The following is an 18,040-nucleotide window of genomic DNA, read 5'->3' on the forward strand; positions in this document are numbered from 1 at the left end:
CTGGAAAGCTGCCCAGCAGAAAAGGACCTGGGGGTGTTGGTCAACAGAAGGCTGAACATGGGCCGGCAGTGTGCCCAGGCGGCCAAGAAGGCCAATGGCATCCTGGCCTGTATCAGAAATAGTGTGGCCAGCAGGAGTAGGGAAGTGATCGTGCCCCTGTACTTGGCACTGGTGAGGCTGCACCTTGAATACTGTGTTCAGTTTTGGGCCCCTCACTACAAGAAGGACATTGAGGTGTTAGAGCATGTCCAGAGAAGGGCAACGAGGCTGGTGAGAGGTCTGGAGAACAAGTCTTATGAGGAGCGGCTGAGGGAACTGGGGTTGTTTAGCCTGGAGCAGAGGAGGCTCAGGGGAGACCTCATCGCTCTCTACAACTACCTGAAAGGAGGTTGTAGCGAGGTGGGTGTTGGTCTCTTCTCCCAAGTAACAAGCGATAGGACAAGAGGAGACAGCCTCAAGTTGTGCCAGGGGAGGTTTAGATTGGACGTGAGGAAAAATTTCTTTACTGAAAGAGTGGTTAAACATTGGAACAGGCTGCTCAGGGAAGTGGTTGAGTCACCATCCCTGGAGGTATTTAAAAGACGTGTAGATGAGGCGCTTAGGGACATGGTTTAGTGGGCATGGTGGTGTTGGGTTGACGGTTGGACTCGATGATCTTAGAGGTCTTTTCCAACCTTAATGATTCTATGATTCTATGAATTCCTTGTGTACTGTTAGTGGTACCTCCAAAAGTTAGGAAAAGCTTTAAGGAAGGGCTTGAATTCAGCTGCTTCACATTTTTTAAGTAGCAGGCATGCAAAATGATATCCACCTTTTAAGCAAACTCATTGAGTTGTCGGAGGTAATTAGCTAATATGGGGAGCAGAGAGGAATGTCAAAGCTTCTAGATGTAGCCTTTGACATACTGAGAATTATTACTTTGTTCTTTCAAACCTGTGAAAACTGCCAACAGTTCAATAATTGTTGGGTGGGGGTTTTCTTGCTACAGCTTTCCTTCCCTTGTGTTTTATAAAACTAAGTAAACAGGTCTGAGAAAATTAAATATAGGATATTTTGCAAATGGAAAAATGTGGTTGACCAATTTCATGCTACTGTTTGTCTAACTCAGTAAGCTTTTGTGCCTCTGACTAAGTTTTCCCTCTCATCCATCCTAGCGGTTTTTTTTCCAAATGAACAGCTTTTCTCTCCATTCCATATTGTACATTGCATTGGGTTCTTACGTTAGATACATGATCTTTTACCTTCACTAGGCAATGATGGTGGACTTGCTTTTCATTATATTCTGTTCTTTGCAAGTAATGTAACCCTGTGCGTATCAAATTTTGATTGCTTCTCCATGACTGTCACTCATGTTCTGAACTTCTGTTAAGAGGTGGTTTTCAACACACTAACAACATGGGTTGTTTCATAAGACTCTCAGGAAGTCTGTATCCTATTTACGTTCTGTGCTGCTCAGGTTTGCAAATGTGATAATGCACAATGTAACCAAAAATGGCACAGTAGTTCAGCTAGGTTATTGCCATAAAGGAATCAAGCAGGCTATGCTATATAGCTATCAGATAGTTTGTGGCAGGGCACTAAACAAGGGAATTCAGTGAATACTGCAAGTCATTTTAAGCGTGATCTTTGTGGCTCAATCTACCAGACAAGTAACCCTGCAGCTAACTCATCAACATAATTCCTTCCCTCCATGTCAGCAGGTTCCCAAGACCCTGAACAATGGGGCTTTTCATAAAGGTCTGCTCTGTGTGTGTGTGACAACTTTCTCAAAAGTTCGTTCTTGTTTTGCATTGTAATTTTGCAGTGGCAGATGCTGATCAGCACTCTTCCTTGTTGTAGTGGTCAGTCTAGTAAACTTGTGTGTGCAAGTGAAATATTGCTCCCTTAAGCATAAATAGGGTCCTTTTTTGAATTCCTCTACTAAAACTAAGTGTGTTCTTTTTCCCCAGATGTGGATTTTTAAGAATTTTCCATGTTAGTGAGAATTCATGTTGCATGAGCTTTAAGATACAAGTCCCTCTGTCTTATTTTTAAGGTAGATTTTACTGACTAGATTTCTCTTGTTCTCTAGTAACCTGCCCCTTGCTGTGGTTTTCTTCTTCCTGAAGAAGTCTTGGGTGGATGACTTTTTCTTAGCTGAGTTTTCCAGGTGGATCTTTTCTTTTAGATCAACCGAAAAAAATTATCCATGATTTTAAAATAGTCATAGTTGCTTGCTACAGCATAGAGCTGTAAAAGCTCTTTTATCTTGATAGCATGCAACTTCTTACGGAGGAGTGGAGGGGGGCAAAATAGAAAGGATGGTCTACAACAAAGTCTACAAAATTGTGGAATATGCAATTTTTTTCTAATATATTCGTATTAAACTCTTCTGTCCTAAGTCAGCCCTCTGTGGGTAGGAGGGATTTTGTATTGTCTAAAACTTCATGGCACAGTTATGCCTTAAAGTTGGTTTTGTTTTTTTTCTCATTTTTAATAGGTTTTTTTTTTAAAAGGATACCATCCTACCTCCCCTTGCTCTGAGTTTTCAGAGGAGCAGTGAGAGTATTTGCTGTGCATTGCTATGAGCACTGCAGACATAACTTACCTGAAGCTAACTGAAGGGTCTCTGTCTGGTGTTGCAAGGTAGATATAAAGCTTGGAAAGTAGACTTTGGCTGTATTAAAGTTGGCTTTGTATTGTGTGGAAGTATCTTAATTTTGGTATTTGTAATGTAATCACCAGGCATCATGCCAGTGCCGCAGTTTAGTTCTGGTATACTTTGATTCCCTCTTATGCCAGCTGTTTGGGTTATCTGCATTATATCTGGGGGTAAGATGTTCAGAGTCTGGTAACAGAAGCCAAGCAGCAGCTGAATCTACTGAGAATTTGCTCTTTGGGAAGCTTCCAGATTAGACTGACAGTGCCATGCTTACAGTCATGTTACTGCAGCCGTGAACTTGGGCACCCCCACTACGATACCTCCGTGGGCAAGTGTTGACTGGCAGGAAACCTTGAAGAAACACAGCAGTGTCTGTGCCCATGATGAAACTTTTCATTTACTCTATGTAGATAAAAAAGATTGTAGTCTAAGGCTTACAATTCAGAGATAGTTTAGGAAGCTGCTTTTTCTTGCATCTCAGCTGAGACCTGATAACTGGCTGTGTAAGCAGCCTATCTCATGACACATGCAGTCGGACAGCTTACCTCAAGCTACCTTGTTTAAGCTAACCTTTAGACTTCGCACAGAGGTAGAGGAGAGGCACTATGCAGGCTGGCAGCAACTAATAAAAGAGAGAAAGTGGTTGCTGCCTTCAGCAGAGTCTATTGCTTGGCTAGTGTGAGCTTTTTCTCTGTTCTGCTCCATTGCAGGCCGCTGGCCTTTAATGTGTTTGACCTTGCTTTGTAACACAATGCATGAGCCAGCAGCAGTTCAGAGATAGAAGCCATCATCTCTTGGATGTTTCTGCCCTCTCAAAGCTTCTGTTTTTACTGTAGGAGTGCTGCTTCTTTGCTCCCTTCTGCTACCAAAGCAAAACTGGTTAGCTTGAACTATTTTTTTTCTTGATCACTTTAATTTTTTTTTTTATTGGAACAGAGAGGAAGAGGAGAGAGAGTGCTGGAATTGTGTGGGGCAAAAAACCTCCAACTATCCTGTCTGGACCCAAACTTTTTACTTGTGGCAAAACAGATGTGTGAGCAGGCATTTCAAAGTGACCAAGCAAAGAAATCAGTCCTAGGATATCTGAGAGTTCCAAGGATATCTCTGTGATGGGCTTTTTGTGGCTTCTTTGAAATCTGTTTCTTACCATTTTAAAAAATTAAATGAATAAGCTTCATCCCTATTTCAGTTTTACTTTTGCTCATCACCCAGGAGACTGCTAGATTTGTAACTTAAAAAACAAGAGGTGAATTCTTCACTGCTGAATGAACTCTGACATATAGTGTCTCCAGAGAGTGTTCTCAGCCTTGGGTGCCTTGCTGCACTTTGTGGTATTTTATTTGTTTAAAGATTTTTATATTTCATTTTGTTGAGTACATTTCCATATTGTGGCTCACATGCCTGGGGCTCCTTGGTGGCTTGATAGAGCAGGTCAGAGGGTGTGTAGTTCTGCTTTTTGACAGGGGAACTGTTCGGCTTTTTCTAGCTTCTCTAATTCTTTTCCAGAATAAAATCTTATCCTTAGTCTTCAAGGTAAATGACATGGCTAGAGATCAGAGGCATACAGATTAAAATTTTATAGTTATTGGTTGCAACGAATAGAAACAGCTAGGAACAATACACAAATACAGAAGCTTACGTAAAGTGTACTAGGGTCTTCATAAAAGGGAAAGACTGTTCTTAATATGAAGAAGAAAGAGGCACTCTACTGTGGCAGAAATTGGTTTTGTTCTGTATTTGTACATTTAGTAAATGTTGCTGTTTGTATCTGGCTACAACATGAGGATACAAGTACTAGCATAGCATGTGTTTTTGAAAGCTAGCTACCTGAGGATTCGTCCTGCCACTGGAGAGACTTTTGTTCACCGTTCTGGTTTGACAATGTGACTGCTGGAACTAGGGCTGACTACCTGAGATGTACCCAGGCTAGATTTATCCTGGTGTATGGCTGTCCCCTCCACTGTGACACAACAGTTTTGCTGCTAGCAGAGGATGTCATGGGAGTGCTTAATGGGCGTTGTAAAGTCCTCCAAGTGTCTTCCACTGTATTCTTAGCACTGCTTAGTGCATAAGCAAGCAGTGGTAACAGCATCAGCTACCCACATCTTCTGTATTGTGTGCTACTGCTTGCATATTTCTCTTTTCAGAGAATGGTTATTCCCACTCCTTTGAGCTCTATTACGTTTGTTCCTGTAAATAAGCAGCAAATGAATTACCTGTAAAACACACTGTCAGGCATATCCACAGGGGATGGTCTGGGGACTTCGTTGAACAACCATGTTCTAGCTTTCCAGTCCTCCACCATGATGGAAGGGCCGAGATAGCCTGTGTCACCTGTGGAATCACCTCTATAGACAGTTCCAACCAGGCCGTCAGTCTTGGTGCCTTGATGACCATGGAGGCAGCAGGCTGTGAGACTGCCTCATCACATTTTTGACATCCCTCTTTTGGAAGGGGTTAAAAGCAGCCTTAGTGCCACTTCTCGAGTTAGTGCAATAGTACAGAGATTTTGCCTATTTTCAAATATGTGCTATGGTACAGCAGTGCTTGAAGTAGTTAAGCAAAGAGTTAACGCCAAGTTAGGGCCTGGAGCTGATGAGGGGGTGGTGTGGGGGAATCTCTTCTGTAATCTAGAATCTTATGTCCCTTCTTCAAAGATCATTTCTTTCTAAAGCATTCCCTGACTATTGCCTTTGTTATCCAGGGCCAAAGCCTATGTGATTTCACTGATATTTCATAATGACCTGACTGACTGTGCTAGGAATCAGGCTTCTGCAGCCTGAGTACAGTAGAAGCTGCACAATAGTTTCTTTTCATTAATGAAAGAAGAAATCTCTTGTGCTTATGACTGTTGTGTCTGTTTTTGGAATACCTCCAACATATCTGCATGCCCTAGCTAGGGTGGGAGGTACATTTGTGCATTGTACTATATTTAGAACTGCCTTGATAAGATTCTTTTCTTGATACCGTAGGTGAAATAAAAGAAACATCATTAGTTTCCAGCCTGCTCAGTCCTCTAAAGTCATTGGCTGCATCTCTGGTATGTGGTCTCTGTTCTTTACATTTCCTGATGGGAATTTACTGTCACAGGGCATGATGCCAGTTATGCTGCTTTCAGGGCTGGAATTCTAGCAAATCAATGGAGCCTGACACCACTCACAGCTGTTGTCACCAAATGTATCAGTATTCTTCTGTTTTTAGCATTCATACTCAAAGAAAAATGTTAGTGTTAGGAAACGCTGAGGCTGGATGCTTCAGGAATTTTAAAGACAGGGTTGGTAGCAAGCAGAATCACAGCAGTACCTTATGTCTATTTGATTTGTCATTGCCTAGTTTGGCACAGCTCTTGGTAGAACAGGCTGCTATGCTGTTGTGCTGCAGGAATTTGCCAGATCGGTGGGGTGCAGGAGAGGGGACAGGGGGGTTGTGGTTTGTGCTCGCTTTTGAAATCTTGTCATCATCTGAGCTCCCATTTCTAGAGAGCTAGTGGCCAGTGGAATTTTTTGGTGGATAGTGTTGTCTTTCTCCCACCATTTCCTTCCATGTCTGAGCTGTTAACAAGCATATGTTCTAATTTCTGTGGAATAAGCAGCAATGGTTTGCTGCACTGGAAATCCAGCGACTGGCTTTAGTTGACCTACCTTTATGATTCACGTGTCTTGGATACAGGTGGATAGCCCAGTTCCTCTGTTTCCTGTGTGAACATATTATTTTATCTGGAAAAGAGTTTTCTGATGTTATTTTAAGGGGGGTGGTGGAGTTATGAAGAGTGAGAGGTTTAAGTTTAAAATTAGTAATCTATTGTCACATCTGGACCCTAGTTTTTTGAGAAGTTCCTATCTGTTATTAACAAATATGAACCAGATGCCTGCCTTAATACATTAGTCCTATTGAGTGCCTACTTTTCTGATTACTGGAGTAAATAATTCTAATGGGAAGGTTAAAATCTCATCGAGGCTTTTTCACCATTTTCAATAAACATGGCAAAGGATTGTTGAACAAGAATCAAGTCAATGGTAGTTTTACAAGGCTGTGTCATCTACTATCAGATTGGAATGGTTTTCTGTTATTTAGACCTTCTAAGGCAATTTACGTAAATAAGGCTTGAACATTGTCTATGTACATGAGTTATTGTATGGAAGCTGAAAATAACATGAAAATATGGTCCATATTTGCTTGTGGTTGGATTGGGGGATGTGAAGAAGCAATATAGAAGGTGACAGTTGTATTTTGTTGGCTTGCTGTCTCACTGGCTCTCCGGTGCACTCAGCCAGTTGCCTTCGCTACAGACTGAAATGTGTTTCTAAATGAAAGAGGTGCATAGAGAGGCCTCTGGATGTTTTCTGGCCTCTGATTACATAGTTACAAAGCAAAAGCACTTTTTTCAGAATGCTCTGGATCCTTCAAGCAGGAGCAAACAATTTCCTCTTTCCCCTTTCTCGACTGCTACCATTGACAATAAAATCTTTATAATGAATAGCAGCTTTGGAGATGCTTGGTTTTGGAATGAGGCCCCAAGTAATAAATGTTTGGTAGCAAGGATAGCCAGAATATGTTTTGGAGCGAAAAGACATTCAGCATTTTTTAGCCTAACTATCACTTTTCAGAGTGTTTTCATCATTTTTCCTGCTAGAAAAATCAAAGCCTCAGTGTAAGCAAGCTTTATAATACGGCTATTCAGCCAGAGAATGCTATGCAAGTGGGGGTTTATGGAGTACTGAAGTCTCCTCCACACTGCGTCTAGGTTTTTGCTTTCTGCTGCGGAGCTGCGAAGGTTCATGCCCTGGATGGCTCCAACTAGCTGACCACCTGTGAGATGTAGGGAGCCAAGAATTGTGCTGTGCAGGGGTTGGTGTTTCCCTGGCTGCAGACCTGTCTCCTGATAGCTGCTCCAGTCATGTCTTCACGTGTAACGTGGGAAGGTGCTTGGCCCAACCCCTTTTCCTGCTGCTGCAGCTCTGTGTCCTCCTCTGCACATCCAGGAAATACAGTTATTCTGTGTTCACTCACACACATGCATTAAGTGCTAATCCAAACAGCTCTGAAAAAAATTTGCACAGAATGTCAAAAATGAGATTTGCTTGCTGACAGCTCAAATGGAGAAGAGGGAGTCTTGATAAGAAATGGCTGTTCCAGCGTGGTTTGGTTGGAAGATGAAACAAAGGGTGAACTGTATAAAGTGGTTTTACTTGGTGGATCTTAGCTCCTGGCCAGTGTCAGATGTTGTTTCACCTCAATAGAGGAGGAATCTGCCTCTACAAAATCATAGTGTATTACTACCTAAGCAATTTGGTCAAACAGCTTGGTCTAATATTGGGGATTTTCTCCAACAAATACAGCAGATCAGTCCCTGTTGAGGTCTTATTGCCTAAGCCAAAAATCAAAATTAAGCATGTCCCTACTCTATTTTTAATTCCTTAGAATGGAAGAGTTCCCCCCCACTTTTTTTTTATCATGTGTCTTCTGTGAGAAATCATCCTCTTATTTCACCTATAATTTGCCTGGTTTTATAGAAAGATGGCAGTTTGACCTGTTCGCACACAATTCCTAATGAAGGTGGCAAGCTCATTTCTTGTGTCCTTCTTGCATGGTCAGAGTGAAGGACTCTAAAAATGCCATTTCTGATCAAAGATGGCCTGTTATACATTTTAATTGCATGCTAGAGTAACTACTACTGTAAAAGTCATTGCTGAAGATGATCATGCTGTGTAATCCTTAGAAGGGGAAAGACAGGTTAGGAAAAAAAAAAAATAGCTTCTCACTGCTAATCATCTTAGACTGATTCCTTAGGCTTTAGGTTTTAATGTAGACACAGCATTTATTTTCATGGCAAACAACTTTCAGTCTACAAGCCATTCTGGTCATCCTGCTCACTTTGATATGTCTGACTAAATATTCCTCCAGAAAAATGTTGCAGATTACTTCCTGCAAGGAGGATGTTACAATAGGAATACTAAACACTAAGAGCTGTCTCATAAACACCACAGACAGCTTCAGTTTCCTCAAAAGAAGATTCTGTGGAGTTTGGTCCTTGAAGAGCTTAATGTGACCTCAGTAGTAAAATGTAAAGTCCATTCCTTTGGCTTGTACAAGCCAATGATCTAATGGTGGATCAAGCTTTCTTCCATGCTCTCTGGGAAAAGTGCTTGTTTTCAAGTCCTAGAGCAAGAGAAAAGTAAATATATTTGAAAGATAACGAATGATTTCTTTCTTCCTTGCAGTTCAAATTACTTCTTTGCAGCCTTCCTCTGTATTTCTGACTTGTCAGAATACATCCACAGACCTCTGATTACAGTAGACCATTTAAAATAGCAGAAACATCAGCTTTAAGCAAAAACTATGTCTGTGTTTTATTTCCTGTGACTGTTGAGCAAGGCATTCTGCTGAATCTTTTCAAGTCTTGATTTTTTTTTTTTTTTCTTTCTACCAGCAGTCTCAATCCTGGGGGCAGCTGCAGGGGAGGCAGCAAGGGAGAGGGGGAAGCCTTCTAATGTACTTTGTCCAGTTACCATTGTTACACTATGTACTTAATAAAGTACTGGAGATAGTGCTTAGGTGAGATGGTAGAATGGTTTGATGTTGTTACTATGTACAAACATGATCTGTGTTTCTTTACTGTAACAGTACAGTCTGTCTACTGCTACTTTCCACTGATTCTAGCACTTGGGTTCTGTTTGACTCTTTGAAGCCTGCAACTTATCAAGAGAGATGTATTTTTCCAGGCTTTTGCAATATAAGGATGTAAAGGTTCAAACGTGACAGTTAAATGTTGTTTAAAAAAATTCGCCACTCATACTCAAGACGTGGACTTTTTTTTAATGACGTGTGTCCTGTCAATACATTGAAGTCTTGTGTTACTTCAGTCACAGCATTAAATAAAATGCTTGCCATTGTTTTGCCTTTTCTCTTCCTGCTCTCTCTGCAGTGCACGTATATTGAGATTGAGCAGGTACCGAAGACTCATGCTATTGTGCTGAGCAGGCCCTCCTGGCTTTGGGGGGCAGAAATGGGAGCTAATGAGCATGGAGTCTGTGTAGCTAATGAAGCCGTCGTGACCAGAGAACCAGCTTCTGAATCTGAAGCCTTGCTTGGAATGGATCTTGTCAGGTGGGTGGCTTGCTTAGCTGTGACCAGCCTTTTAAACACCAAAGGTTTAGATGATGATACCGCGTAACAGCTTTGTGGTGTTTGGCATTAGGAGATTTTAAAACAATATAAGCAGGACACCTGTCTAGGCAGAGCTCCAGACACAGCTGAGTTAATACTTAAAACACTTGGAATCTGAATTTGGCTACCAGTCTAATGTGGGTTCACTAAACCTACCTTGTTTATCTACCCTACAGTCTAGCAGTGGCTGTTCTGACAGGGTAAGAGAAATTATTACATTGTTAGCAAGGAACTTCTAACTAATTTGTAACATCAGATTGCTGGTGTGCCCTTCATTCTCCCCCACTTTACACCAGCCTACTCTGACCTAAAAAGCTTATCCTGGGCTTATAGCCAACTGTAGGCATAAACAAACTACTATGCCTCACTTCAGCCCATGCATTCCAATGCAAACCATTGCCCTTATTTAAATGCTGGCAAACAAACTCCTGTAAGTCTGTTCATTGAAGACTGTCTGCCTAAAAGGCTTGTGCTGCACTGTACGGCTCAACCTGCATGCTGATCTTGTAGTGAAGAGAATTTAAAAGAGTTGGGTGGGGGAAGAAAGCTGAAAATGAGAGAACAAGAGAAAATGGTGCAAACTTATTACAAAGAGAAAGGGAGCAAATGGACTCAATTTACTTTAAAGATAGAACAGGACAATGACCACTTAAGCAAATCAATGTCAGACCCAGTGGTCCTGCTGGAATTTGCTCTAGGATACTTAATGAGCAGGCTGAACCCATTTCAGGCGAATTCTCATTTTTCTTGAGAACTAGTGAAAGATGGGAGAGGTTCTGGATGACTGGAAAAGGTTAAATGTAGTGGCTACATTTAATAGGGTTAGAGAGTTGTGGTTATAGATAGACCAGCTTAACCTCACTTCCTGAAGGGGAAAATACCCACTTAAATATCAAGGAGACGATAAATGTGCAATAATGGCTGTTAGTCAAGGAAAATCCTGTCAAACCATTCTACTTTACTCCTGTAATGAGTTAACAAATTTTATGGGTAGAGGATAGGAAGTAGATACCTTGACTTTTAAGAGGGCATTAAAACCTTAGAAGGTATTCTCATAAGCAAGCTGGGAAGCATGAGTTAGAAGAAATTGTTGTTAGGTGTATAGCTGCCTGAAACCGTAATTGTAAATGTTCTCTGACTGTAATGATGTCTCTGCAGAAATACAGTATGTGGTTACAGCTACTATAAATCAAGAGGAATACGAGCTGGTTGGAGAGAATGCAGTGGAAATGGGAAATATGATCAGAGATCTATAGAATCTGACCAATGAGAAAATCATGAGGGAATTGGGGTTATGTTTCTCTTTGGTATTTTCTCTAAACGCTGTATTACTGAAGGAATCTGTGGAGAAGCTGCACCTAGCAGGACTAGTGAGCTTAATTGTATCAAGGGAGACTGAATAGACCGGGTGGGCTCTTTTAAGAAAATGTAGGACAAGTTTTTGTCAAGAAGAGGGAGATATTAGGTGACTTCCCAAGCTCCAGCTTTATTTTTTCCCTCCTGCTACCATCCTTTGAGATTTTAACAAACCGTTGGTTTAGATGCAGAGTTGTGCTTATTTTGGTCACAGTTATTGTAGTCTCAAAATACTGATTTACCCACGCTAGCAAATCAGGAGATATCAAAATAAGGAGAAACTGGTCATAAACTACTGGTGATCATCACCTGTAGATATTACCCTCCCTCTCTTCTTTATTATGTACAGAAAAAATTGTCCATAGCTCGAAGGCAGAGAGTGCTTAAGGCAAGGAGAACTAGAGATGTGTTGCAGACTACCATCTGCCTCTTGTTCCAGCCAAAGTGATTCTTCCTCTCACTGTGAAGACTTGGCCAGTTGCATTAAGCTTATCTGTTTTGGATCACCTTGTAGAATAGAGAGCCATCAAGTACAAAATCAATCATATAGGCTGCAATGAAGCAGCTGGTACTAGCTCTGCCTCTTTACCCATCTGCCAACAGACTAATTCTATCGCTCAGGATTTATTGGAATAAAAACAAACTGAGGAGTTTTAAACCTAATTAAGAAATGCACATCTCTGCTGGCCAAACTTTTCTCACACCTATGTATATGTTGCACTTCTGTATCTGTGTCAGATCTTAGGTGACGGAAGAAGACTGACACTCTGTGTGCATGTATGACTAGCTGCTTGCAAAAGAAACTAAAAGCCTTATACTCTGAAACATGTTCTTCAGAGCAGGTGTAAGAGTTGTCAATCCAGGAATGTCATCCAGGTAGTAGATTCAAATTTTCCTTGAATGCTCAGGCTCCCCTAAGAGCTTGCTTCTACATTCTCCTGAAGTGATTATTATTTTTCCGTAGAGGAGACTTCCTCTCTCTTTGAAATCATCGGGAGTTGTCACTTTTCAGTTAGGATTTAAAATCCAGCTGACATGGGCAGAGGCTGTAGGTGGGTGTTGTGAGAGCACATGGCGTTAAACAGGCCAGAGGCATCTTTCAGCAGGGTAGTATAATTCTGAAGTCAGGATGTTTTGTTGTTGAAATAGGAAATTGAAAATTCATCCTGCAACCTCATAGATGAAGCATTTTTTTTTTTTCAATAAAGACCACGATGGACATCAGGAAAGATGTATTTCACGAAGTTCTTAGCTTGGTTAGTAGCTGGCTGCTGGCTTAATGACTGAAAACAGTGTGTTACCTATTATAGTGCTACATCTGAGGATTAAGACAGGTATCTACAGACTTGTAGCTTGATAGTGTATCATAGCATGTCAGAACATACGAATGATTCTTAAGAAATGAATAAAGTTTGTGATTGACTTAAGGGGTAGAAGTTGGTCCTACTCCATGCAGGCTTGTCCCCATCCCAGTTTATCTAAATGCAGAACATGAACCTAGTCACAACAGACAGAAAAATTGAGAGAAAACAGGTTCCAGCACAAATTCCTAAGAAACGCTTCTTTTCTGTTCTAGGGATTTATTCAAAAGCTGGTCTTTGAAAGCTGCACTAGTGTGGCTGCATTGATTACCTTACCAGGATTTTCTTCAGATATTCTTCCTAGTGTGGCTGCAGTTTAGTTTAGTGTGGGGGGTTTTTTTTGAGGCACAGTTGCCTTTATAAAGCTTAGGGAAGTTTACTTAGGGAAGTACCTTCATATGAAGAGATGGTGTACTGTTTTGCTTATGCTGATACAGTTAGAACAGGACAACATTATCATACAAAAGGTATATATGAAGAAACCTGTAAAATACACCCTTGTTTTTGCATTGTTGTCTTAATTTTTAATTCCTATGTGTTTGTATTATTTCTTCATTCTTTTCCTCGCTGGTGCAATCACTTCTTCAGAGCCACACAGAGATGCCAATTTTGGCAGGGAGTCAAGAATGCTCTTTAAAATGGTATTAATTTGTTTACCTATTTCTTTCCTTAGAGACATCAAAACCGAATAAAGTAGAATGTCGTCGTCATCATGTATGTTAGTTACTTCATTTGGAAAGTCTGCATCTGTAACTGATAGGTGAAGTTGAAAAGCTTAAGATAATGTTGTTTTGACAAGGTTATAATATGCTGTGACAGCATATTGGAGGTACTGAGGCAGTAGATTGTACTACGTCACTGAAATTTTCTTAATGAATAATTCAAGCTCTCATCTGGGGGTGAAATTACTTAAAACTTTTCTTCCAGCTCACCTTGAAGGGTACTCTGAAATGTGTTAGTGGGAGGGTTATGCTGCAGTTACCCAGGACATTGATGCTGAGATAACTGGCAAGACCTACAGTTTTGTGGAGATGAGCTGTGTGGTGGTTGTGTAGGTGTAGGGTGGGGTTTTTTTGTTTTCTTTGCTTTTTGCTGCCCCTTGTGACTGACAGGTAGGAGCATCCAAACAAAAGCAGAGCCTAGGCCTTTGTTACATGGAAGTAAATGTAACATTGGAGCCATTTGCAAAAAATGTTCTCAAAGATATTTCTTCAGCTTGAATCTCTGCTGTAGTTTTGACAGAGAAAGCTAGACTATAACCATCTCGGAAAATTTCAGAGACGTTAGTGTGATGTTATGTCTCTTGGCAGGCTTTGATATAACCTAATGCTTTTGGTCATAAACTGGGGAGAAAGGAGCCGATTATCACTGAATCTAGTGACTATATGGTCACCGAGGTAGTTGTCAGCCCATTCATTTACCTGTAGCAGTGACAGCTACAGTGACAAAAGGTGCTTTTGGACTGGCTTTTAAATTATGTCTGTAGTATGTGCTAAGACTGGCATCTCTGTGCTGCTCTGAAAAAGCAATTGCGCCAGTGATGAAAAGAATGAAGGAATAACGTAAATGCATAGGGACTAAAAATGGAGACAATGCAAAACAAGTTTCAGCTAATAAGAGAAACAAGGCAAGAGAGAAAGATTCTATAAATGCAAAGTAAGAAGATGATGGGGGAGAAATTGTCACTGTAAGTTAGGATCTAAAATGCCAGTTGGCTCTCCTTTGTCACTAAATGGTAAATAGATGCTGCTGAGAGGTGAAAACACTGCTTTCAAGTATTCAACCTAAACAAGGCTAATAGTAGCCATCTATTTCACAAAGCAGGCTCAGTGCAGAGATCAGGTTGAAAAGTGTTTAGATCAACAAATTTATTCAAATTATCAGGACCTGATTTGTATACTGTAGTTTTTAGGAAAGAAACAGAGTACTGTTTTCTTGTTATGTGATTTCCAGGGAAATGGAAAGGGCTAGCATAGTACTTAAATTTAAAAAGGTGAATTTCTTGGAACTATCCATCAGTCAAAATGACTTCGTCCATAGAGCTATTAGAGAAAGATAAACACAGAGGAAAATATTAAGGTGACATAACCAACAGAGAGAAATTTTGGACTGATCCAGATAGCTCTCCCAGAGGATGGAGGCATGGATATGCTGCTGTTTGAAATACTGCATTTCCTCATTACCAGTAATCACATTTTGGAACCCGTGGAATCGCTTGCAGGTCTGATTTGGACTCTTCTGGTTGCTGCTTTCATTGTTGACTTGGTCAGGGCTGTAAATTATCTCAAGGGATTATTTCATCCCATTTATTCAAGGCAGGATACAGTCATTCCCTATAGCTTTGTAAGACCTATTCTTGTGCCTCAGTTTACTTTTCCTGAAAATACCCTTGCTTTACTCAAACTTTCTTTTAAAATCATGTTCTTTTAGACATACGGTTACTCTTAGTTCAGACAAAAGCCGTATCTGGTGTTTAATTGTTAAATGCTTTTTGGGGGAAGCCTCTGCAGGAACACTGAAGCATGACTGTGCACAAATGCTTCTGTCTACAGCATGCAATATGCATCAAAGGATAACATACATCTAGCTTCCATGGCCAATTAGATATTGGAGCATTGGGAAAGACAGGTTGCAGAGAGATTGTAATACTGAATACTCCTTCCCTTTTTTGTTCTGTGGTAATATTAATTTGCAGTTTCCCACCCTTCTTTACAGAAAAGTAAACTTGCATACTGCTGTTACTTTAAAAAGACCTTTGCAAATTGTCCTTCAAATTTATTCTGCCCGAGGGCAGGATAAATAGAGCATTGCATGTTTACAGTGCAGTTGAGGCCATTGGTTGATAATTGGACTTTTTAAAAAAACCTAAAAACCAGCCTATGGTAGGCTTGGGAATAAAGAACCAGTGTAGAAAATAAAGACTTGAAACAAATTAAATAATTTAATATCTCATCCTGTAATCTTAGTAACTCATTAAAGCAAGTATTCTTACACTAAGCATACCTGACATGTCGGTATTTTAGAACCAGATCAGTGCTGATTTTTAAAATTAATAACTTATGGAGACCTCACTGTTGCATGTCTGTCTGAATCTCTGTTTTACCCTTTTATTACAGACTAGGCCTAGAAAGAGGTGCAACAGCTAAAGAAGCATTGGATGTAATAGTTGCTCTGTTGGAAGAGCATGGACAAGGTGGAAATTATTATGAAGATGGGAGTTCATGCCATACTTTCCAAAGTGCATTTTTGATTGTGGACAGAAATGAAGCCTGGATACTGGAGACTTCTGGAAAGTACTGGGCAGCAGAAAAAATCACAGGTCAGATTATCACTCACAGCAAACCTCTCATTATAAATAGCTGTAAAGAATTGTCTTGGAAGAATTGGTCTTACTGAGTGTAAATAAGTGACTAATTTATGCAAATGTTTGATTAAATCATCAATTTTAACCACCTTCTATATTTGTAATATTATTTTTTTAAATGTTGATTTGCATTGGCTGATGTAACTTAGCATTTTCTATGAAGTTGGAGATTGTTACCTGTGTACATAATCTGTGTAATAATCATCATGCTTAAATTTTTATCTTTGGTAAGTGTTGTATTTTCCCAGATTTATTTACTATTTGGAATGTGTCAAGTGTCTTTTCGATGGAGTTAATGCCCAAATTGTTACTTACAAATCTGAAATATTAAGAGGGAACGATAAGCATTGACAGCTTTGAGAAAAGGGTTTGTGTTAGGTGGTAAATTGAATGGGCTGCTGCTGGTTGCTTTACTGCAATAGATATAGTCCCCTCATATCCCCATTTCTTATCTGATACTGCAAAACAGTACTTTTCTGCTCTTCAAACTTGTAGGTGGTTTCTTTTTCTGTATGTGTGAAGCCAGAGCTCCCAAACTAACTTCTAGACTTCACTGGCTTGGTGGCTGAGCTTACTTAAAACTGCTGGCAAATATGTGCTGCCTTAATATAATACGATTGTCTAAGGCGTATGTTTAATTTATTCACAGTTGTTGTTTTTAATGTTGAAGGGATTTTTGTTTTCATAAGAGTAGGGCTTTTTAAAATTTACTCACATTTGAATGAATTAAAAATTCAGATAATTTGAGAGGATTTTTGTCATCCGTGCTTTGAGCTATGATAGATCCATTCAATTCTCTTTTCTTTTCCGCTTCATTGAAAGGTAGGAGATAGCAGATACAGGGAGGAGGGAGGTTTACCTTTGTTGAAAATACCAAAGCAAAGAAATAACACCAGGCTGTGTAATGCTGTGTGATGGCCTATTGCCAGTTCATGCCATCACATATGAATCAGCTTACCTTAGCAGGGATGGTGTTTTCCCAAGCAAAGCCTGCATTTTAAGGATACCTGCAAGATGGAGGAAGTCTTCTACTGTAAACAGATACCAAACATAGAGGAAGGAAGACTGATAATGCTGTCCTGATAAAATCCAAAGTCTGGAAAGCAGTTGGCTCCTGAGGTTCCTAGGATTACGCAGTGACAGCCTGCTTTCTTCTGTTGACCTACTTGACTGATATTTGAAGAACAGTGTTTTTTTACTTAGCCTTTTTAGCTGCATCAGCAATATATAACCGTCATGTCCTTCTTCCCAGCAAATAAACTGTTGCCTTCATCTGCTGGTTGCAGCTTTTTGAAATGATACTGCAGCTCTGCTCTGATTTTTACCAGCACATTTCTCTGCAGGAGATCCCTGTGAACCACAGATAGAGTAGTTTCCATCTCCTGCAGGCTGCCAGGAGGAAAGGCTGCTGGCTATGTAAGAACTCTATATTTCATACTTCATTCAGGGGTTCTTTTTTGCAACCATAAGCGTGCCTCTTCAGCTTTCAAATGAATGCACAAATGCTGCTAAAACAGGGAAAATATGTCGTTCCCCAGTGTGAAGGCATTTTTTTTCCTGACTCAATTCTCAAGAGTTCTGTTTCTAATACTACTATTACTGCTGCAGTTCTGTAAAGCTTACAGTGAATATTTATCAAGCAACTCTTTCACAGTGATTTAAGGATAAACACCATAAAATCCTTCCTATTACTGTTCTTCAGGCTGAGTGGAAAGACTTATTTGCTTGATAAATTTTCATTTTTTTGAGGGGGATCAAAACCATGAAATACTATTTCACGAGTTACTAAATGTAATATTTAAAGAGCTCTTAAGGAGTGGCTTGCCTAGCTTGATAAGAACACAAATATTCCTATCACTCAAGTCAAGAAAATTCTCTGAAAGGTATGCTGTTTGAAAGTGTGAATCAGAACAAACTGTCAGTGACTTAGTGTCAGAACTGAATGACAGTGACTTTTTTGCAGACTGACGCACAGAACTTCCTACTGTAAGTTGTTACTCAGTATTTAAATTGCATGCATAAGGCATTACAAAAGCAAGCTTACTTTTGTGGAATGCAGTATTAATAACTTTCACAAATACTGCTTTGGTTTCTGTTTAAGAAAAAGTTTGTGCCAAATTCCAGAATCTGGGTTTATTTCAGTTTACAGAT

The 18,040-nt window shown here is 40.1% G+C and overlaps 1 protein-coding gene across 1 annotated transcript in view; it reads left to right on the forward strand.

The window, feature by feature from the left end:
- Positions 1 to 18,040, forward strand: part of SCRN1 (secernin 1) — a 29,503-nt gene that overhangs the window by 3,183 nt on the left and 8,280 nt on the right. The window contains 2 exon segments of the mRNA XM_009325701.1: positions 9,567 to 9,748; positions 15,642 to 15,844. Of these exon segments, the coding sequence (XP_009323976.1) occupies positions 9,567 to 9,748; positions 15,642 to 15,844 (385 nt within the window).

The sequence above is a fragment of the Pygoscelis adeliae genome, unplaced genomic scaffold (genome assembly GCF_000699105.1).
Source record: "Pygoscelis adeliae isolate BGI_AS28 unplaced genomic scaffold, ASM69910v1 Scaffold226, whole genome shotgun sequence".
Lineage (NCBI taxonomy): Eukaryota > Metazoa > Chordata > Aves > Sphenisciformes > Spheniscidae > Pygoscelis > Pygoscelis adeliae.